Source organism: Sprattus sprattus (genome assembly GCF_963457725.1).
Source record: "Sprattus sprattus genome assembly, chromosome: 12".
In the NCBI taxonomy this organism is placed as follows: domain Eukaryota; kingdom Metazoa; phylum Chordata; class Actinopteri; order Clupeiformes; family Clupeidae; genus Sprattus; species Sprattus sprattus.
The window spans coordinates 1,111,146-1,133,917 of NC_137910.1; the positions used below are offsets into that span (position 1 = coordinate 1,111,146).

The 22,772-nt window shown below is 43.3% G+C and overlaps 3 protein-coding genes across 3 annotated transcripts in view; 2 read left to right on the forward strand and 1 right to left on the reverse strand.

Moving 5' to 3' along the window:
* Window positions 1-204: 204 nt before the first annotated feature.
* itprip (inositol 1,4,5-trisphosphate receptor interacting protein) lies at window positions 205-1,887 on the forward strand (the record flags this gene model as incomplete). The annotated part of the gene is made up of 1 exon (XM_080848534.1): window positions 205-1,887. The coding sequence occupies one exon, from the start codon at window positions 205-207 to the stop codon at window positions 1,885-1,887; it is 1,683 nt and encodes a 560-aa protein (XP_080704660.1).
* Window positions 1,888-4,690: 2,803 nt separating this feature from the next.
* On the reverse strand, window positions 4,691-9,628 carry LOC308373305 (glutathione S-transferase omega-1-like). The gene is made up of 6 exons (XM_080848752.1): window positions 9,553-9,628; window positions 7,785-7,893; window positions 7,137-7,359; window positions 6,376-6,477; window positions 5,174-5,280; window positions 4,691-5,043 (listed from the first exon to the last, which is right to left on the reverse strand). The coding sequence occupies exons 1-6, from the start codon at window positions 9,581-9,583 to the stop codon at window positions 4,893-4,895; spliced, it is 723 nt and encodes a 240-aa protein (XP_080704878.1). The 5' UTR covers window positions 9,584-9,628; the 3' UTR covers window positions 4,691-4,892.
* Window positions 9,629-10,403: 775 nt separating this feature from the next.
* Window positions 10,404-22,772, forward strand: part of cfap43 (cilia and flagella associated protein 43) — a gene marked incomplete at both ends in the record, with an annotated part of 24,034 nt that continues 11,665 nt past the window's right edge. Inside the window, 21 exons of the mRNA XM_080848912.1 lie at window positions 10,404-10,432; window positions 10,718-10,971; window positions 11,339-11,435; window positions 11,515-11,682; window positions 11,877-12,027; window positions 12,159-12,312; window positions 12,559-12,641; window positions 12,937-13,071; window positions 13,598-13,717; window positions 13,929-14,009; window positions 14,146-14,294; window positions 14,549-14,652; window positions 15,212-15,379; window positions 15,665-15,828; window positions 17,597-17,758; window positions 18,071-18,201; window positions 19,282-19,405; window positions 19,935-20,048; window positions 21,849-21,926; window positions 22,248-22,373; window positions 22,668-22,772. Coding sequence (XP_080705038.1) covers window positions 10,404-10,432; window positions 10,718-10,971; window positions 11,339-11,435; window positions 11,515-11,682; window positions 11,877-12,027; window positions 12,159-12,312; window positions 12,559-12,641; window positions 12,937-13,071; window positions 13,598-13,717; window positions 13,929-14,009; window positions 14,146-14,294; window positions 14,549-14,652; window positions 15,212-15,379; window positions 15,665-15,828; window positions 17,597-17,758; window positions 18,071-18,201; window positions 19,282-19,405; window positions 19,935-20,048; window positions 21,849-21,926; window positions 22,248-22,373; window positions 22,668-22,772 — 2,697 coding nt within the window. The remainder of the gene's footprint in view (window positions 10,433-10,717; window positions 10,972-11,338; window positions 11,436-11,514; window positions 11,683-11,876; window positions 12,028-12,158; window positions 12,313-12,558; window positions 12,642-12,936; window positions 13,072-13,597; window positions 13,718-13,928; window positions 14,010-14,145; window positions 14,295-14,548; window positions 14,653-15,211; window positions 15,380-15,664; window positions 15,829-17,596; window positions 17,759-18,070; window positions 18,202-19,281; window positions 19,406-19,934; window positions 20,049-21,848; window positions 21,927-22,247; window positions 22,374-22,667) is intronic.

A 22,772-nucleotide genomic window follows, 5' to 3' on the forward strand; every position in this document is an offset into this window, starting at 1 on the left:
AGACAGACAACACTGTTAAAATGAGAGAGAGAGAGAGTGTGTGTGTGTGTGTGTGTGTGTGTGTGTGTGTGTGTGAGGTGGAGAGAGGAAGGAAACGGGGTTGTACATCATGGCCCCCTCAGGACATGAGATTGTGGTTCTCATTTTACTTATAAACATTTACTTATTTTATTTCTGTCCCCCTCCACAGACTCCCTTGTGAGGATGCAGGGGGCCATTGCCCGTTTCTGTGTGGTGGTGGCAGCAGCCATCCTGAACCACCCCTTGCTCTTCCCGGACAACAGCACTGAACCGGCAGTCCTGGAGCAGGAGGATGACCTGCTGCTCCGCATGAGGGAGTACCAGGAGAGGCTGGAGGCGGAGCAGGAGCGGCTGGAGAAGGAGCTTTCAGCGGAGGCCCTTGATGCCGGCGTGTATGGCAACTTCACCTGGTATTTCTGGAGCACTTTCTCCCTGGTCATTTTCTTCATCATTGAGGTGTGCAGGCAGGAAGCCAGCCACGTGGGATGCCAGGGCTCACATGCACCCAGCGAGGAGGAGGAGGAGTCCTGGTTTGGTGTAGGAGGAGCCAGCGGCAGGGGCTTAGTCTTGGAGAAAGGCGTCCTCAGAAGCTTCTGTGAGACATGCTTCCACGGGCCGACCCACGAGAGTCGAAAGCTGCGTGAGTTCGTGGAAGGCTTCGCTGATGACCTCCTCGAGGCTCTGAGAAGTGTAGGGGACCGCGAGGCCGACATGGAGGTGGAGGACTTTGTGGGGGTAGGAAGCGTGTTTGAGTCCTGGGGTGTGTGCAGGCCTTTCACGTGTGACCTCATCGTGCCCTTTGCCCTTCCTGAACCCTATGGCTACCAGTTCAAACTGTGGTGCGGCCCGTCGAGCGACCTGACCCCGGACCTGTGGCAGGGCTGTGGCCAGATCCGATTGGCCCGATTGGGCGAGGACAGTACCAGCTGCCTATGTGGGTGCACGGACCTCGGTGAAGACATGCTGTGCCTGGTCCATGCCAGGAAGGACCCCCCCAAAGAGTACGACCCCTGCCTAGAGGAGCTCCTTTGCTCCAAAGGCACGACCTACTTGGCCAAAGACCAGGTCATGAAGTGGTTCCAGATCTCGGTGACCAGGGCGTGGGGGCGCATCTCACACAAGTACGAGTTTGAGCTCACGTTTCGAAACCTGGACTTCCCCGGAGCCCTGAAGATCCGTTTCAGGTCAGGCAAAGTGGTGCTGCTTAATCTGACCCCCGTGGTCCAGCTTGAGGACACGGACGCCTACTTCATCTCGCACTTCCCCAAGGATGGCGAGAGCTCCTCGGACACGCACTGGCACCTCTCCTTCTGTGTGTACGAGAGGAACCTGCTCAAGGTCCTGGCCAAGAGCCTTCCTGAGAGCTCCTGTCACCTCCAGTGCCTGCAGGTTGCCTCCTTCCTCCACAAAAAGCAGAGCAGCCTGACGGGCAGATGTGCCCTGACTAACTATCACCTCAAAACTGCACTTCTGCACCTGTTGCTGGCTAAACCCCCTTCTGCATGGGTACCTCAAAACCTGGACCAGAGATTTAAAGATCTGTTGGGTTTCCTCCAGAAAAGTGTTCAGGAAAAGAGACTCAGTCACATCATCATCGGGAACTCTTCAGTACCAGCAGAAATCGGAGTCCCTGACATTTTCCAGGTGGCGGAACCAGTCAATCTTTTCCGGCCACTGGTGCTGCAAAGGCAGCTCTACTCCGGAATGGTGCAGCATGTCCAAGAGATGGTCCGGAATGCTCCGGTCCTGATCCAGGAGTACACCCCTCACATTCCCAACGGAGATGTTCTCCATGGGCCTAACTCGGACGACAGTCGTAGTGTGGTTCACCGAAGAAGAATGGACTGTAATCTGAGGGTTCAGTGACTCAGTTGTAATTGCCTGGAGAAATTACAGATTCCTATCACAGGAAATGTGGTTGTGGCTTGGAAGGACCTGAATGACCAGGGCTCTGGGTTTTGCTTGGTGGTTGGAAGCAGCTACTATGACAACGAAGCTTCTTATTTCTCCATTACGTTGCAGGACAGGCCACTGATCACATTAAGTTTAGCTGAACAGGGAAGTGTTATTTTCTTTGTTGCATTGCACATTACTTGACTGCTTTTCCCAAGGTCTCAAGGTCACCTTGTAAATACTGTGGTATCCCTTGTGGAAGAAGTTAGTGGTTTCCACTTAAAATTCCTCAGTATATCAGTCAGGGAGACATGCCAGTGGTACTCTGTCAGGTGTCACAAAGGTAGAGATAGGGTTTGGAGGAAAAGTGCCTTACATGACATGGTTTCACTCCTCCTGGAAACCCTGACACTGTGTACACGACTGTGTTTGCCAAAGGCTTCGTTGTGCTACTTCTGTTATGCATTAGATACTAAAAACCCAGGTGCCATTGCTCTTGAAGGCCTAAACCATGCACATGCAACTTATTTCTTGACTTTTCGAAAAGGAACAGAGGTGTTAAGGTTCCCTCACAGGCCCTGCACTTGAAATGATGATAATTATAGAGGCTATCTTGGCTGATGAAGGAAACATGTATTTTGTTGTTGTATTTTGTTGTTTGCTATTTATCAAATGTACCTCCTGCAGTATTTTTGGATTGTACTGGTTAGTGTTCATGCTTGTTTTCTCATATTCTCAAAGCTTTACTCAGAAACAACTCATCCTTAACTAGCCTCATTGTAAACAGTACAAGATCCATGATGGGATAGGTTTTGGTGATCTAAAATAGAAGGTTTTATTCTCTTCTCTTCTCTTCCTCCTTTTTTTGTGAATGCACTGATCGTGTTTTTCCAAAAGAAAACATGATAGAGGTTAGTTGGGAGGCTGTCAGCTCAATGTTACTTTAACTGCAGGTTGTTTGTAAAATGTGCCAAATAGCAGTCTGAAGGTACTGTCAGGAGGAAACAGTGAGAAAAGGAAATGATTTAACTCTGAGAACAACTCACCACATTTCTAGGTCCCGAAACAAGAGTTGTAATTTAATGAAGGGTCAACAACATTGCTGTATTCAGAACATAGCGTGAGTGTCAATGCAAATCATGTTGTCTAAAGAAAAGGGAGGCCATTGTATTCCGATAAGCATGTCATCTGAGAAGATGTTTCAGGGCTACTTCATAGGCTTGAGGCTGAAGTTACAAGAAGCACTCGAGTAAATAAAAAAGAATACGCTGTACTTCTCTTATAAGTAGATGTTATTGCACATTACCGACCTGAACCTTTGGTCATGAACTTACTGTAACCCCAACTACATCTTGTAATGACCTGTTTTACATAAGAAATACATTGCGTCATTGAATTAAGTATAAAGTGTGTAGTATCTAAGGACACTTCATATAAACTGGAACCAAGCATGCTTGTTGAAGCTAATTCAAATGATGTTTGGTGCTTCAGTGTGTGTGTGTGTGTGTGTGTGTGTGTGTGTGTGTGTGTGTGTGTGTGTGTGTGTGTGTGTGTGTGTGTGTGTGTGTGTGTGTGGGCTGTGCTGGTCACATGTAAAGCACCAGGTTTAATTTAGTATTTCCTGTGCTCAAGTTTGCAGATTTCTCTGTTTGTTAAGAGGACAACATGACATTGAGGATGGCTGTAAGAAGGCTGAAATATTGTGACCACATACGCACAAGAAAAGTAATGAAGGATCTTACTTGTTGCTGTTCTTGAGTATTAACCCATTCCTGAGTTTGGCTTTAAGTCTTCCTGGTTACAATACATACCGTTTAAATATTGTCTGACAAGGCCTGCAGTTACTCAACTGTGTTCAGATCAATATGATTTCATTGTATGTAAATGTATGTTTATTTCTATTTTATAACAGTAATTATTGGGGTATTTGCTCCATAAAGAACATTTATATTGAATTTGGTGGAACCTTGTTTTTGTTTACATCAATAAATGCACTGCTTTAACTTAAAAGCTGGGCGGATTCTGGTTTTTGAAACTAAGTTATACCATATATTCCATACAGATATATGTGTGTTCTGTCATAAAGACAGTTTTCTGCAAGAACACATATTTCAGTATATACTCTTCTGTAAATAGAAAGAGTAGGCTAGGCTGTGAACTGTTTTTGTTTACATCAATAAACTGCACTGCTTTGACTTAAAAGCTGGGGGCATTCTTGTTTTTGAAACTTAGGTTCCTTGATATACCATATATTCCATATACGTAGATATACAGTATGTGTGTTCTGTCATAAAGACACATATTTCAGTATATACTCTTCTGTAAATAGAAGGAGTAGGCTAGGGTACATTTCAGTATAGCAAACACAGGTCATGTGAACGTGAGTCAGAATTCCATTCCTGTTTGTCACCCAGTGACGTCACAGCCTCCCAGACTTCTAAAATAGAACTAGGTGGGTGGAGTTTGTCATGGTCATGGTTTGGTCAGAATTTGGAGAACGCATACTAGATACCAGACAGAGAACAGGGAGCCATCTGCTGGTGACATACGATATTTTTCTGATCTTTTAGATGATAATCAAGACGGTCACTTGCCTGAACGAATAACACAACTGAATTTAAACAAAACTGTCTTTATTTGCTAAAAAAGACTGCTTACACCAATTTGTAAGAAAAACACAGCCGAATGTTAGATCCACGATTGCCCAGTGCTGAAATGAAAATACCAAAAAGACAGTTGTTCCTTCATAAATAAACTCATTTAAATCTTCACCAAATATATAAAAAAAAACACACTACTTTGTTTTGATTACAAAAAAAAAAAAAACGTATTGAAATTTGAATAAGATTCAACCTATGACTTTAGTCCCACAACCTTCACCTTTCAGCTTCCCTTCCAAGCTACAGTCAAATCAAGCGACTAGTTAGGCAGGCCATCGGGAATAATGGACGCCTCCAGAGTAGCGTTCCACGTGGAGCTCACAGGCCATAGTCATAGTCTGGTTTGCCATCCATGTAGGTTTTGTAAAAGGCCTTGTAGGTGTCGGTGCTGAACATTGTGGCCTTGACGGTAGGGTCTTGCAGCATGAATTCAACCCATTTCTTGAGCTCAGCACGCCCTTCCAGACAACTGAAACAGATGATCACAAGAACCTCCTTACTGTTTGACTAGGACATGAAACACAGAGAAAGAAGCAGCGCTGACAGAATTCAGTTCCTAACGCTCAAGGAGAACAAGGAGTTAAATTATGAACACGTACTGCTTGAGCTCCATCATCTCCATCCTCTCAAACCAGGGCCACATCATGTAGTCGATCATCGTGACGGAATCTCCTCCAAAGAACTTGCTTTTCTTGTTGACCAGCACCTGAGAAGACAGCAGTACAGTTGACTTGAGCCCCCTATCATCAGCAGCATTGAGAGGGTTAGGGTGGGATAGACGTTTAGATGACATTCAGAAGGGCAGTCACAGATGCAATGACAGCATTCATTACAACAACGGCGAATGCTGCACTGAAGCAAAATGGCATAAATAAGGATCTGCATGCACTAATCACATATGTTAGAGTTGTACATTTCCATTGCTCAATCAATGCATTTCTACTCTGATGCAAGAAAAGGTTTCAAATTCTGAGGAAATTCCTCTAATTCACTTCCTCAATGTGAGCTTGAAAGATAAAAAAAAACAGTCATGCCTCTCTGTTTCACTGCAATCTTTCTGTTGTATGTTCTGTTGACCTGATGCTAGGGATGAGTGATATAAGGTACACCGATATAATTTTAAACCAAGATATAGGATGACACAAAAGGGTTTATACCAGAATAGTTTATACCGATTTTGCGTTACGTAGCATTGCCCAGCAAAACTGCAGCCTACATGGGATATGACCATGCAATCACACACAGTCCTGAGGCTCTTCTCCCACAGCCAGCTGCAATCTGAGGGCCAATATAATCTGATCCATTAGTTTTACCCCCTAACTCACAAGACTGAGCAAATCATCACGTCTGGGTGGTTAATAGGTGTTTGGAGTTAAAAATCGGTACAATATTTTTTACGGAACAATATTATATCAATACAGCTGTGCCAAGATCGCAATATTTGTTTATTTCATATTATGATTTTCATTTTATTTTGATACATGCGTCTAATGATAACATTGCTTCTGGAGTTCATTAGACGGCACAAGACCTCGTTCTTCTCCTGCATAACAGCGGATATTGGAAAGGAAGTCAGAGTCGAGAACAACTTTACTGCGCCGAGATGGCTATAGAGGCTCCCTGTGTCCGAAAAGTAATATATAGGTGAAATAAACCACAATATATCACAGAATCGTAATCACAATGATATTGTATCATAGCTCAAACATCGTGATGGTATCGTCGCTTCTATGAAAATTCCTATTCCTAGTGGTTAACTCACAACCTTATTGAATTAACTTCTGTGGTAATGAAAGTTTACCTCATTTAGTTTAGACAGCTGCTCCTTCAGCTCTGCCTCCAGGCCAGACACGTCCTCACCCTTCTTCTTGCCCATTGGGATCTTATAGAAGTACGGAGTGACCTGCTCAGGCCAAACATTTCACATTCGTTACATTCGGTATTCATTTACAACAGCAGCACAATCATATTTACCATGGTCGTTAAAGTTGGGCACCTAGTTTAAAGCATTATCAGAACACAAACATATGAATCACATCCATTTCTATTTAAACAAGGGGCAACTTCAGCTCATTAGTCAGATACAGTACAACCGGCGTAGGAGAAAGTGTTGAGCTTGAAGTAACTTAGCACATGCAGTTGTTTGCATACTGAATACATTCACTAATTTCATTGATTTTTTTAACCATTCATCCATTTAGTCGTTCATTGTGAACTTGAAGGTGTAGTCCTTGATTATAATCCCTTTAATTTCTCCTCTAACTGTCTATCCAATGTCTGCCCTTAAATAAAACTGGTGTTCCTGCAAAGTCCTGGCTCTGTAAATGGGACTGAGCCAGACTATTCCTGCCAACCAATAACATTGCTTCAGAATCATGGAGAGGAGGGGAGTATTCGCTGCCTGGGAATTGAACCAGTGGTGTTAGAAGTAGTGAGTTCCTTGTCCTACATGATGAACTGTGCACAGAAACACAGCATCACTCAGGAATGTGTGAAAATGAAAGCTCTAACAAGAAGGACAGAGAGTCTTCTGTATTCTCCCTGTCAGCTGGCCTGCATTACCTTGGAAAAATGTTCTAGAAGCATCTTTTGCTGGGCCTTCTCAAACGGATCAGAAGGAAGCAGTTTCTTCTCTGCATACACCTCATCCAGATACTCGCACGTGATTGGCGACTCGTAGATCACCTGACCACTCACAGTCTCCAGCGTCGGCACCAGTCCGAGAGGGTTCTTCTCCAAAAACCATTCAGGTTTGTCCTTCAGGTTAATGTTGACTGTTTCATGTCTGGGATAATAATAGAGTAAAAAAACATTAAAAGGTGCAATATGTAATTTTTGTTTACATTATTTTCCAATAAAAATGTCCTGTACAGGGAATACCAATAACATAATTACTGTTAACAATAACTATTCCTGTGCTTTTTGTTCATCTGGGTTTTGTAAATACTGTTTACAGGAACATTACAATGTTAATGCAAAATTGCATTAAAATTCCTGAAACAAGCAACAATTTGATCATTCTTCAGTGCAGAGGTAAGCTCTAAAACAGGCACAGATCTCCGCAGAAAAGTCTGTAGTGATCAAGAGTGCCAGCGTTTTGATCTTTCAGCGTCAAGTAAACAAATAATATCTATGTAATATCTATGTAACACAATGGTCTAGTCCAGTCCAATGGTATAGTCCACCTCCAAGGCTGCGTGAGGTACTTACTTGATACCCTTGGCATGAAGCACAAGCCTGGTCCTCTGGGCAAAAGGGCAGAATCTCATGCTAAACAGTCTGATCTGGCCCTTGGGAACAGGACCAGGAGCAGAACTCCCTGTTTAAAAGGGTAAACAGATCAGTTTATGTAAACAAACAATTAGCTTGCACAAAGATTCACGGGTCTTTTGTCCTCATGCCTGTAATGATGACAGAGCAGAAATCGCTGCTTCCACTTCAGAAATGCACATTCACTGTGGGTGTGTATGTCTTATTAAATCTCCACCCTCATCCTCAGGTACACAGCTGACTAACCCTAACCATCATGTCTTTCAAAATGCAATCATGCCACCTAGCAATGATTCAGAATCTGAGAGGTAAATGAACGTGTTTCATTACCAAGCAAAGTCTGTGCAAATCATCTGTAAAATCTTTTTTATTGCAGATCAAAGGCATACACACTTGTCAAAACTCCATTGTCTAGATCTCACTTGACGGCATGTGTATGCAGAACAGAGACTGCCATTTCAGTGTACTACACTCTCTGTGGCAATTGGGGAATGTCAGATTCAACTAGTGTTGCACCGATACCGATACCAGTATCGGATAGGGCCCCGATACAGCACTAAAATGGTGGTATCGGTATCGGCGAGTACCAACAAATAGTGCAGATACTTTTTTTTTTTTTTTTGTTTTTTTAATTTTTTTTTTTTTTTTTTTTTTTTTATCAATGGTTTGGTCCACAAACAAAACAAACACACAAAGAAACAATACAGGGAAAGAAAAAAAAAAAGAACTGACCAAACTTTAACTCTATTGTGTTCAAAATCAGAAAAGCCACTGTGCTGCTCAGTAAGGTAAACCATCAATTATAGAGGACTAGTCCTCAGCTATGTCTGAAGTGCTGAAACTGCCTTTCTTACTGTTACACTAGTATTATACATGGGACCAAACCATTGATAAAAAAAAAATATATATATATATATATATTTTTCAAATTTCAAACAGAGTGGTATCGGTATAGTATCGGTATCGGCCGATACTGCACAGCCAGGTATCGGTATCGGTATCGGAGCCAAAAAATGGCATCGGTGCAACACTAGATTCAACTTAAACCCAAATCAACAGATCAGTTTATGTAAACAAACAATTAGCTTGCACAAAGATTCACAGGTCAATTTAACACTGAGTGAGGGCTGGAATAACTTTTGTCCTTATGCCTGTAATGATGACACAGCAGAAATCGCTGCTTCGACTTCAGAAATGCACAGTCACTGTGGGTGTGTATATTAAATCTCCACCCTCATCCTCAGGTACACTGATGACTAAACTCATAACAACAATGACTTTCAGAATGCAATCATGCCACCTAACAATGATTCAGCAGCTGGAAGGTAAATGGCCTTGTTAAAAACGTCTTGACGTCATCATTACCAAGCAAAGTCTGTGCAAATGATTTGTAAAATCTTTTTATTGCAGATCAAAGGCCTATGCACTCACTTGTCAATATTCCATTGTCTAGATCTCATTTACCGGCATGTGTATGCAGAACAGAGACTGCCATTTCAGTGAACTACACTCTCTGTGGCAATTGGGGAATGTCAGATTCAACTTAAACTCAAATCAAAAACATTCTGTTACAGAACATCCGACCGTTTTTCAATGCCAACAATATTTTTGGCATTGCATAAGGCTTGGTGGGATACAAATTGGGGCAATGTATTCGACGCAACCACTGTAACGATTTTGCATGAGAAAATGTAGAAACGTAGCCTACCTTTAGCGAAGCTTTTCTGAGTTGTTGCCATCGTTGCGTTAGTTGAATGGCCAAGGGTATCTACGATGTTGTAACGTCAGCCTGCATTGAATATGAAAGTGACATTGTAACAAAAATACATCTTGGTATAATCAATATGCAGCTCATGGTGCAACTTCCTATGTGTATCTCATAAATCCAGTTATATTCCTTTAACCAATCAACACATTCAAACTGATTACGATTACTTTCATTTACTGTTTCAAAAGCTAAATTATAGTCGTCGTACTCACCAATGAATGAACTACAGTCCTTCTGCTCGCGCGAAAGTGCAACTGCTCAATAATATGGCTGCTTGGACGGTCTTTGATACTCAGTTTTACTTCCCTGGGCGGGTCTAACATGCCTTCCACCAATGGAAATAAGCTTTTGGGGGGAGGGAAATGAGGGTTGTCGGGGAAACGCTGAAGCGTCTACACACTGTGAAAGCAACAATATGTGCAGTGTGTGTATGTGTGTGTGTGTGTGTGAGTATGTGAACATATTGTTACAATAAGGAAATATCCTATTAGTTTGACCATTCACCATCTTTATTATCATCACAAAATAAAACTTTGCCGCCGTAGACTACTTGCAACTTGGCCGTTATTTTTTTATCCACCACCACGCATACTTTTATTTCATTGTTTTGTACAGCAATTTGGCGAGAAAATCGCGACCCTGGCAACTGCTGCATGGACTTCCCTGGGCGGGTCTAATGAGAATTTCACCAATGGAAAAAAGGTATGTGTGGAGTCGAGAGTGATGAGGGTTGTCAGGGAAACACTAAAGCGTGTACACACTGACGCCTGGAGAATGAGTAGCTCTTAAAAATGGATGCTTTAGGAAATTTAGAAGTCAGGTGAGCGGAGTACGAAACTGATTTGACTGGACTGCATTAGGATATTAAACTTAGCTCAACTTAGTAAATATTTATCTCACATTATTTTGGAAACAGCTTCTTGAATGAGATGAAGTTTAACAGCTAAGTTATGCTAGCGATATTATCTTGAGCTAAGTAACCCATCAACCTTAAAAAAGTAACATGAATTAGCATTGCCTAAATGTGAGTGCTAATTGATCACGTTAGATGGTTGCTAAATTAGTAACTTTGACTCAATCGTTAATGGTGGTTTCATTTGCACAGGTGGGTACAGGGTTTCACCAGCCGGAACGTTACATTTGTGGACAGGAAAACGGCATGTTACACCTGTGGATGTTTTGTGGTTTTCTTGGACGTCGAGACCAAGACAAGGGACTTTCTCCATAGCCCCGGTCGCGGAATCGGGGCATTCACAACCAATGGACATTTGAACATTTTGGCTTTTTCTGACCAGAAACTCAACCCCTCTATTTACGTGTACAGCTACCCAGAACGTACTCTTCAGAGTGAGCTAGAAGGCGAGTCCTAGTTTTTACTGCGTAACATCTTCTTTTACGCTTGGATGTCATGGGACTAATGTACTCAGCTCTCATTTATTTTCTGAAATTACAAATAAGATATCGTGCAATGTAGATATAATGTCACACTGTAAACATGCCGTAGTTCTTTCTCCAGAGGTTATCCGTGATCTTGTTAAGCAAGGAACCGTATCAATTTTAGCTCTGTAAGTGTCATTATTAAATACCTTCAAAGAAAATAAACCTTTATTTAGGACACAAAAAGTAAAAGAAAAGAAGAGCAAAGTTTGACAGAAGTTCACATTTGGTTGCTATCTATGATCTCTGAGCGAAGGCAATTAACATATTTATTTGCTGGACTATTTAGGCTCAGCTCAACTGGAATACTCAGCTCTTGCACTAAGTGATACTGGTCCTTACCTTGCTTGTTCCTCGTCTGTACCTGATCACACCATCACGATTTGGTAAGATAAAGATTTTGTTTTGTGTGTGTGTGAATCTACTGTATATCTGAATCTATATTGACCCAAAACATTTCTGTAGGGACTGGGAGAAAAAGGTTCCATTATGCAGCCACGCTCAGATGAAAGAAGACTTCCCAATTTTAGTGTTCAATCCAATGAACTGGCACCAAATCTGTGCCATGAACTCAAGCTCACTTGTGGTTTGGAACATTGAAAGAAGTGACAACTTATGCATTTTAAAACAAAGGTAAGTCTGATCCACTAGTTATCATTGTGTCATATTTTTTGTATTACATCAGAATGATATTCTCTCCAATCACAACTGGTACAAACCAGTGCTGCATTCATTTTGCATTTGTTAAATGCCAGTTTAATTACCTAATCCTTGTCAAATAGTGTGACTCAAATATTTTTCAATTATTGTTTATTGTTGTCATCCAGTGTAATACACCTCCCAGCCACAGATGGCAGTGTGGTGCAGACAGGGACGGGCCCCTCACGGGATGCCAATGGGAAGCTTTCGTACCTCGGCCCTCAAATGCCCACCTCGTCCATTGCTGGTCTCATAGGGGAGTGCGCAGACAGATTCGTGGTAAAGCCTCGTTACAGCATCTCTAGTCATTGACATCAAAGTTCATCTTCTAGCCTAAATCACTGACTCTGTGTGTGTGTGTGTGTGTGTGTGTGTGTGTGTGTGTGTGTGTGTTATATACATGCGTGCAGCCTGAGATTGACAGGAAGCCTCATCTAAGCCCTAGCAGTGTGTGCTGGTCGTCTGCATCTCACCTGTATGTGGGCTGCAGGGAGGGCTGGCTGCTTAGAGTCAACCCTGAGTCTCTGCTTGTCTCCATCCTCCACAGGCCAAAACGCACACAGAGTAAGTACACAGTCTAACTGCAGCAATCAACACATTGCACACAGACACACATTAATCTGGACACTAAGATACTGTACACACACACTCTCACACACACGCCAGAGATAAAAGCAATAACAGGGTGCACACACCGACATATATGCACACACACATACAACCACACACACACACACAAACACACACACACACACTGTTTGTGTAGTTGGACTGCAGTAATTTAGGATGTTCTTGTGATTCGGACTGTAGGAGCTCAAAGCATTGCAGTCTTACAGGAGGGCAGTTTCCTAAGCATGGCGCTGCACAAAGATGGACTACTGGTGTCTGGAGACGTAAGGGCAACTCTCACAGTGCTGAATGTCCTGTGTGTGTGTGTGTGTGTGGTTGATGTCCTTTGTGTGTGTGTGTGTGTGTGTGTGTGTTTGTGTGTGTGTGTGTTTGTGTGTGTGTGTGTGTGTGTGTGTATGTGTGTGTCTGTGTTAGTGTGTGTGTGAGTGTGTGTGTGTGTGTGTGTGTGTGTGTGTGTGTGTGTGTGTGTGTCTATGTCTCTGCCTCTTTCTGGTCAATAGCAGGGTTGTGTTATGTACATTAAACAGTGTCTTTGCCTCTGTCTCTGTGCCATGGCAGGATGGTTTTCTGCACATTCTGCAGGTGAAGGGGACTGTGTTGGAGGTCACACAGACAGTGGAGCTGGATGAGCCAGCTTCCAGCATGTGTTGCTCATCCCCGGACAAGGAGAGTGTGCTGCTGGCCACCGATGCTGTGCGTAGGGCTTTGCTTTATTTCATTTGATTTGTGTTGTATTTTAAAGTACTATAAAGTGAGTGTGTTATCTATTGTATTATAAAGTGAGTGTGTTATATATTGTTTTATAAAGTGAGTGTGTTATATTGTATTATAAAGTAAGTGTGTTATATTGTATTATAAAGTGAGTGTGTTATATATTGTATTATAAAGTGAGTGTGTTATATATTGTGTTATAAAGTGAGTGTGTTATATATTGTATTATAAAGTGAGTGTGTTATATATTGTACTATAAAGTGAGTGTGTTATATATTGTATTATAAAGTGAGTGTGTTATATATTGTACTATAAAGTGAGTGTGTTATATATTGTACTTTAAAGTGAGTGTGTTATATATTGTGTTATAAAATGAGTGTGTTATATATTGTATTATAAAGTGAGTGTGTTATATATTGTACTATAAAGTGAGTGTGTTATATATTGTACTTTAAAGTGAGTGTGTTATATATTGTACTATAAAGTGAGTGTGTGTTTGGTGCTGCAGGGTCATTTTTACCACTACAAACCCTCTGAGTCGGAGAAGGCAGGGAAGATCCTTGAGGTCTTGAGAGGGGGCTTTGTTGCTGCATCTTCACTGCACACAGAGGAGAACCTATACTGTGTGGTGAGACATCACATTACTTTTAAGAAAGAGGGAAATGAACATGTTTCTTAAATCACTAGCTTTCAGTCCAAGGCAGCAAGGGAACTTCTCACTGTTGAACAGGTTAATTATGAAAAAAAAAAAAACATTGCATGCCATGTTGTTTTTTGAGTAATGTAGTCTGTTTGGTGCAGCTTTGGTCCCTAACTCTGTTGTGTTCTGGGTAATGTAGTCTGTGAGAGAGAGTGGGGAGCTGCAGCTGTGGTCTATGGATGATGGACTCTGCGTTGCATCCATCAATCTGCACGTTCAGGTGAGGGGTAAGGTGTGCTGGAACAGAAGAATGCCCTTACTGTGACTCACTGATGTGGCTCTGTATCAGTGGTATAAGTGAAGTGTATATGCACATGCTAAATATTGATGTTTGTGTGTGTGTGTCATACCTTTAGGCAACAACTCTGGCCTGTTGTCTAGTGGCACAGTATGTAGCCGTGGGAACTGCTTCAGGCCAGGTCCTGTTTGTGGACCTGTCCACGAAGGAGCATCCTCGCCTGGTGCACCGAATCCAACTCTACCACACACCTGTGGAACACCTGCTGTGAGTTCACCTGCCCCCACACCTGTGTGACTTCAAGATGACGCACATAAAACTACATGTTGCTGATCTTAAACTTAACCCTAAGCCCAAGGACATACTCTAACAACTTGTAATAATATATGAGATTAACTATGAAGATTACATTGGAAATTAAGCACTTAACATTGAAATAATATGAATGATTAAGTGTATAATAGAATTCGTATAAAATAAGTCTGTTCTCTGGACTGAAGTGTTTCTTGTTTTGCTGATAGGTTTGAGCAGGGAGGGAACTTCGTGATTATAAGTGGATCAGACACAAACATTTTCCTTCTGGATCCGAGGCCCTCCAAAGGCTTTGATGTCATCGGATACATAGGTAGAATATACACAGGCTGCATGTGTGTGTACACAAATGCATTGACACACACACACACACACACACATTCACATGAACTGCATGCATATGTGTACGCACACACACACATATACAGTACATACACGCGTGCACTAGTGTCCAGCAAACCAACTTATTGAGATTGCATCCTGCATATTGAGAAAATGTCCTACATTTCTTTGGTAATTTGGTTTTTAATTGTCTACGCCCGGAACATGAGGTGCTTTTACCGTTGCAGCATATTTTTTGTAATAGTGCTACGTCAGAAGCATCAACCTGGCTCTTACAAATACGACATAGCCTTGTTTGTTCTGTTGTTCTGTTGTTTGTTCTGTTGTTACATAGTGTGGAGCTGTTTCGGATGGTCGGACACACACACACACACACACAGTCACACACACACACACACACACACACACACACACACACACACACACACACACACACACACACACACACACACGCACACACACACACACACACACACAGTCACACACACACACACACACACACACTCACAGCTAATCTGCTGTGGTTACAGAAGCCGATGGGCCAGTGGTATCCCTTTCTGCTCTGAACATGAAGGAGAGGGATCTGGTGAAGGTGGTGGTTGTGTGTGGAGGAACGAGTGATGAGCAGATGGACAGAGGACTGAAAGAGGGGAAGAGAATCAGGATATTCACTCTGCCCACTCAGAAGATCTCAACAGGTGTGTGTTTGGGTATTCAACATGTGAATGTTTGGCATTGTCTAAGTATTAAAACTAAGTAGGTTTTTTATGTATACTTGTATATGTGTATTTATTTGTGTGTGTGTGGGTGTGTGTGTGTGTGTGTGTGGGTGTGTGTGTGTGTGTGTGTGTGTGTGTGTGTGTGTGTTCGTGTGTGTGTGTGTGTGTGTGTGTGTGTGTGTGTCTCTGTGTGTGTGTGTGTGTGTGTGTGTGTGTGTGTGTGTGTGTGTGTGTGTGTGTGTGTGTGTGTGTGTGTGTGTGTAGAGCGTAAGGACTGTGTGGACCAAAGTGGTCGTATGGTGTCTGGGCTGCTGCAGGTGTGCTACTATGAGGCAAACCTCCCCCTCTCCTCCTGTGCACTCAGCCTCAACAGGCTACATGCCTACTGCCATCCCAAGAAGACTATTCAGACATACCAGCTTCCAGAGGTACAGTCATACACACCACATTCACACAAGGAAACAAACACACTCTCTTTAACCGACATACCAGCTTCCAGAGGTACAGTCATACACACCACATTCACACAAGGAAACAAACACACTCTCTTTAACCGACATACCAGCTTCCAGAGGTACATTCATACACACCACATTCACACAAGGAAACAAACACACTCTCTTAAACCGACATAACATGAGCTTACACAAGGAAACAAACACACTCTCTTAAACCGACATAACATGAGCTTACACAAGGAAACAAACACACTCTCTTAAACCGACATACCAGCTTCCAGAGGTACATTCAAACACACCACATTCACACAAGGAAACAAACACACTCTCTTAAACCGACATACCAGCTTCCAGAGGTACATTCATACACACCACATACACACAAGGAAACAAACACACTCTCTTAAACCGACATACCAGCTTCCAGAGGTACATTCATACACACCACATACACACAAGGAAACAAACACACTCTCTTAAACCGACATACCAGCTTCCAGAGGTACATTCATACACACCACATACACACAAGGAAACAAACACACTCTCTTAAACCGACATACACATGAGCTTACACAAGGAAACAAACACACTCTCTTACACAGACATACACATGTGCTTACACAAGGATAAACACAGACATCAACTCACACCAAACATAGACCCTAGCTAGAGGTGGAATTAAATATTGATATACTTGTGTGTATATATTTAAAATATATATATATATGTTATACGGTATTAGTTAAAATGCAAAGATTTAGGGCAGAAAGTGGTTTAAACCCTCGACTGCTAGATGGTAGTGTTGCAATTTATGTTGAGCCATTTAACTCTTCCACTCCAACGTAACAGCTTAAACTGATAGAGGAAGTAGCGATAAAAAAAGCGAAGCGAAGAAATGGCATTTTACACTATTACAATAAATCGCAACAAGAGCAATCCGAGATTTCTGACCTCCAGCAGGGGTCCGTTAATTTGTTTCGCATACTGGGACCCCTGAAGTAGCAAAAACTAGAACACAATTTCTTCCATTCTGAAGACAAAATCTTCCGGGACCGGGTTTTTCCCATACATTGTGCTGACGTATGCATATTTGCAGTACTGCGTTTCAATGATGTTGTATTCACAAAGTGACGTTGTATACACCCAAAACTCAGTGTAAATCTTGTATCAAGCACTTGCTCGATTCCAATGCACAGTTTTCGATTACAGTGACAACTTATCACATACGTTTAGTTGGTTACGCGAAGCAATGTTAGGATTAATATCGTATTGGGACATTGAGAGAAAGATCGTGTATTAGTCTAAACACTATCAACGTCAACCCTTGCTGGAGGTCAGAAATCTCGGATTGCTCCAGATCCGGATCATCCTGAAATCTGAAATTTTAATGGGGATGTCCCAGGAGCAAGATCCACCTCTTGTGAAAATTTCAGAAAGATCCGCCCAGTAGTTTGAAATCTGAAATTTTAATGGGGATGTCCCAGGAGCAAGATCCACCTCTTGTGAAAATTTCAGAAAGATCCGCCCAGTAGTTTCTGAGGAATCTTGTCCACAGACAGACAAACGGACAAATAAATTAACGGACTCGATCGCATAACCTCCTTGCTGGAGATAATAAATTGAATCATAAGCCCTGTATCGTGATACGTGTCATATTGTCAGTACACAGCCCTAATAGGCCACAAACATTTACGTCCTTGTACGTGTGTACCCTAACCTGTGTGTATTTCTCCAGGACATGACGGGTTCCTTAGACGCCCCTGTGTCTGTGGCCCCTGATAGTGAGGTGGAGGGCCACCCTCTGGGCCCCGCCCTGCTGCTGATGTCCCCCCACCACGCCTGGCTGGCAACAGTAGGCCGTGACGGCTTTCTCTGCCTGCGAGCCTCCTCCAACTTGGTAGGGCGCGATGCTACGGCAGTGGCTGTGCATATGATACTACTCTGTGAAACAGCAGCTAAGAAGCCAGATTTGAGCTGGGATTTACAGATGTTTGAGGGGCTTGGCTACCACATACCAACAGGTTCAGGAGGATCTCTTCCCAAATTTCAGTATTAATTAAGGGATGTTTCAGGGAAAAGTGAGATCTGTGTCTCAGGGTTAACAGGACTAATTCGTTAAGTGTGTATGTATGTGTATACTGTTTTTGGAGGATGATGATGCTTAATGCTGTTCTAACACATGGTCACATGTCTGTGTTTTGATTGACAGGACCAGTATTTACAGCTTCAGTGTCACTCCAGTTGGTTGGGAGGGGGGCGGAGCCTAGCTTTCACCTCAGACAATCAGGCTCTCCTCAGCACTGGCCTCAGAGACGGCAGTCTGGTGTGCATCAAACACAGGTAATACACACACACACATACACACACACACACACACACACACACACACACACACACACACACACACACTCCTCAGCACTGGCCTCAGAGACGGCAGTCTGGTGTGCATCAAACACAGGTAATACACACACACACACACACACACACACATACACACACACACACACACACACACCTACACACACACACACACACTCCTCAGGACTGGCCTCAGAGACGGCAGTCTGGTGTGCATCAAACACAGGTAATACACACACACACACACACACACACACATACACACACACACACACACACACACCTACACACACACACACACACTCCTCAGGACTGGCCTCAGAGACGGCAGTCTGGTGTGCATCAAACACAGGTAATACACACACACACACACACACACACACCTCAGCACTGGTCTCAGAGACGGCAGTCTGGTGTGCATCAAACACAGGTAATACACACACACTCACACACACACACACACACACCTCAGCACTGGCCTCAGAGACGGCAGTCTGGTGTGCATCAAACACAGGTAATACACACACACTCACACACACACACACACACACACACACACACTTCAGCACTTGCCTCAGAGACGGCAGTCTGGTGTGCTTCAAACACAGGTAATACACACACACACACACACACATACCCTTATTCACCTATACACACACACACACACACACACATACCCTTATTCACCTACACACACACACACACACACACACACACACACACACAAACACACACACACACACACACACACACACACACACACACACACACCTACACTCACCTGCATACACACACACACACACACACACACACACACACACACACACACACACACCTACACTCACCTGCATACACACACACACACACACACACACACACACACACAAACACACACACACACACACACACACACACACACCTACACTCACCTGCATACACATCAAAGTCTTGTACACATACAGATAGCTAAATGAGTGCGTTCACTGCCACTAACCTCAGCACAGCACATGTCAGTGGACTGGGTCACAAATGGCTGCGTTGTGCTCCCCTCTTATTGACCAGGCAGGTGACGATGAGGCCGGCCTCCCAGAAGAGCCAATCAGTGGCCTCCGCCGAGAACTCCGCCCTCTGCAAGATGGCTGAGTGGGACCCGGCAACGCAGTCTGCTACTGGGTCCACCAGCGAGGTAGGGAGGAGGGTATCAGGATGGTGGCCGGGTCTGGTACTGCAGATCAGGCCCTGATTACTGCCTCATGTTGCTCTAATGGAAGTCTATGAAAATCTAATTTATCGCTAGTTAAGCTGATCATTCAGCGATAGGCAGCCATGGCGTATACAGTACCAGTCAAAGTTTGAACACACCTTTAATTACACACCTTTAATTACACACCTTTTTGAGAAGTGTTTTCTTTACTTTTATTATTTTCTACATTGTAGATTAATACTGAAGATATTTTAACTATAAAAGAACACATATGAAAGGATGTACTTAACAAAAAAAGTGTTATCTACCATATAGAAAATAATAAAAGTAAAGAAAACACTTCTCAAAAAAGTTAAAGGTGTGTAATTAAAGATGTGTTTAAACTTTCGACTGGTACTATATTGACATCGTTATTCATCCAAAGGTGATATTTCACTAGCACCAGGTGAGGAAGACTTGTAATGTTGGTGATGTTCCTCATCTTCTCACGTCTCAACGCGTGTGTGTTCAGAAGGGGGTGCAGCAGCGGTCAGACATTGATGTGACGGAGCAGGATGACAGCTACTGCAGTCCTAGGTCTGAAGCCCTCTCTAGCGCCACCTGGCTGGACAACAAGCTACAGCTGGTCAGTATTCTGAGTCTGTGCAATTTACACATTTTGACACTAGAGGGCTCTCATGGGCCAATGTTTTGCCCTGTCAGTCTTTGACAAGGTGGTCCACACAGGCTTGTTTTGTTTTGCTTCATTCCTCACAGGATAATTTAATATGTCACTCAGCTGCAAACGAGGCAATCATATCAGTTAAATGCTCTCCTCTTAGGAGTCACGAGTTATCCCTGATCAGGTCTTTAAATGCTTGATTCCCTAAAGCAGTGTGTAGTTCATGATAGATCTCAAACATTCAAAATTGTGACCTTTCTTACAAAATCAGTTATTTTAGTAATTTATGATAGATTTATTGCCATTATACTGCCATTATATGTCTTGCATGTTATATAAAGTCTTACTGGCCTTTGCGGTATACGTAGTTGACTTAAGCAGTGATGGCTCAGGAACCCTTGCTCAGTCGGATCAGGCACCAGTGGAGCAATTAGCCTCTTTATGTGTTTGTTTGAGTGACGGGTCTACGAAATGGCCTCTGCATCGCCCACCCCCCACCCCCCCCCCCCCCCAATCTCTCTCTGTGCTTGTTTGAGTGACGGGTCTACGTAATGGCCTCTGCATCGCCCCCCCCCCCCACCCCCCCCCCAGTCTCTCTCTGTGTGTGACTGGATGAAGGCTTCTGCTTCCAGTGGGGAGGTGTGCAGCTGAGTGTTGCCTGCAGCTACATTCCTGCGCTGGGATATATCTCACTTTAAGGGGACATGCATGACAGCACCAACCGCAGAATCCCAGTGGGACTTGCAGACGTCTCCATGAGGAATGTGTTGTCTTTGTTTTGTGTGGATTCATTGTGTGTGTGTGTGTGTGTGTGTGTGTGTGTGTGTGTGTGTGTGTGTGTGTGTGTGTGTGTGCAGGCTTGTTTTGCATGTAGAGCTTGTGTTAAGTTTATGTTGTGGTTTCTCCAACCATCTAAATGTTTTGTTAGATTATTGCAACAAGTGTTTTCACAATACAGTAAACGTCATCTCGCCACACTCTTTAAACAATCTATCTCTGATAGCACTGCAGAGCCATTCTGAATCATCAGACCCATGGTTCCATATTCACTTCCAAATGATTTGTTTTACTTTGCACCATCACAAGTTGGATAACATAATTGGAGTAAGTTTGGAGTGTGGTTAGAACTCCGAATGTGAAGTAAAGAAAATATAATCTCCTGATCTCTTGTTTTGCCTTATGATTTATCTGGCTTCGATCATCCATTTGTTTTCACAGAATAGGTGGCATCTTTTTGTCATCTATGATGTATTTTTTTTTTTACATTTAAATCACCCTTCTTTAAAGAAAAACTCTTTGGGGGGGGAAAGTTCTTTAACCAGTCTAGCTATTATGGGATAAATGTCTCCATGTAATATGATCTGTGACATTGAGCCGGGCATTAGGATGAACTGTACTGCACATCCATTATCTGTCGGGTAGCCCTTTGTGTCCCTGTGTGGGAGAGGCAGAGCTAGCTGTCAGGGCAAGCCCTCAACGTCTGCCTGGCTTCTCTACAGTTGCAGGAATGTGTTCGCGGAGGGGAACAACCCCAATCAATGCCATGCACTGAAGAACAACACACACCGCACGCATACTCATAGGCACACAGAGACTCACTCACACGCACTACTTGCAAATGCTCAAACACACACACACACACACACACAAATTTTTGTGTTCATATGTTCACAGAAGACACAGTCATACACATATATGAACAAAGACAAAAATGAAGCTACCCTCACACACACGCGTCGGCTCATCGGTGCTGTTTCTGTGCAGGTCGGTAAAGAGGAAGACCAGCAGTTCACTGAGATAAAGCAGAACCTGAGGAAGTCCGTCAAAGAACTCAGAGACACCGTAAGAGACAACACGGAACACACACAGAACATGACTTCAGAACTGTAACAGAGACAATAATGCTACACTCACAGCTACCTAAAAGCCATGATGTTTGCTTGTGAGTGTGTATCTGTGTTTATGATGTGTGTGTGTATGTGTTTATGATGTGTGTGTGTGTGTGTGAATGTGTTTCTGTGTTTATGATGTGAGTGTGTATGTGTTTATGATGTGTGTGTGTGTGTGTTTATGATGTGTATGTGTGTGTGTGTTTATGATGTGTGTGTGTGTGTGTGTGTGTCTGTGTTTATGATGTGTGTGTGTGTGTGTGTGTGTGTGTAGATTCAGGTGATGATGAGGGAGAATGAGGCCCTGCCTGAGATGGAGCGTCTGGAGCAGCAGGAGTTTAATTTGGACATGACAGAGAGGAAACGACTACAGGCAGAGGGAGAGCAGGAGGTCCAGAGGGTAAACACCCCCACACCCCCCCCCCCCCCCACCCCCACCCCACACACACACACACACACATGTACACGCAAATAGACTAATATACATGCACATGCATATTACACACACTCATACACACATGGGAACCATCTACATACTCACTCATTCTTCCCCATCTGAAGGCTCTTAGTGTAAACCTGAAACTCTTTAAGGAGTCGCTGTAAGGTCATCATCAAAGAGCCTGTGTGTGATGTGCCCAAGGCTTGTGTGAAATGTCCCGTGGTTGCTGCGGTGTGTTCCTTCTCCTGTGTGAAGGTGAGGAGTGAGATTGAGATGGAGAACCTGGCAAAGAGCTACCTGCGGGAGGTGCTTAAGAGAGAGTGCTGGGATTCCATGAAAGTCAAAGGCAAAGCCATCAAG

Bases quoted from the DNA above. Each gene is read 5' to 3' on its own strand.
- LOC308373305 (XM_080848752.1), bottom strand. From the start codon at position 9,583: ATGGCAACAACTCAGAAAAGCTTCGCTAAAG. The intron at 7,360-7,784 runs GTAAGTACCTCA...TTATTATCCCAG, and splicing joins CTTCATGCCAAGGGTATCAA to ACATGAAACAGTCAACATTA. The intron at 5,044-5,173 runs GTACGTGTTCAT...CATCTGTTTCAG, and splicing joins GAGATGATGGAGCTCAAGCA to TTGTCTGGAAGGGCGTGCTG.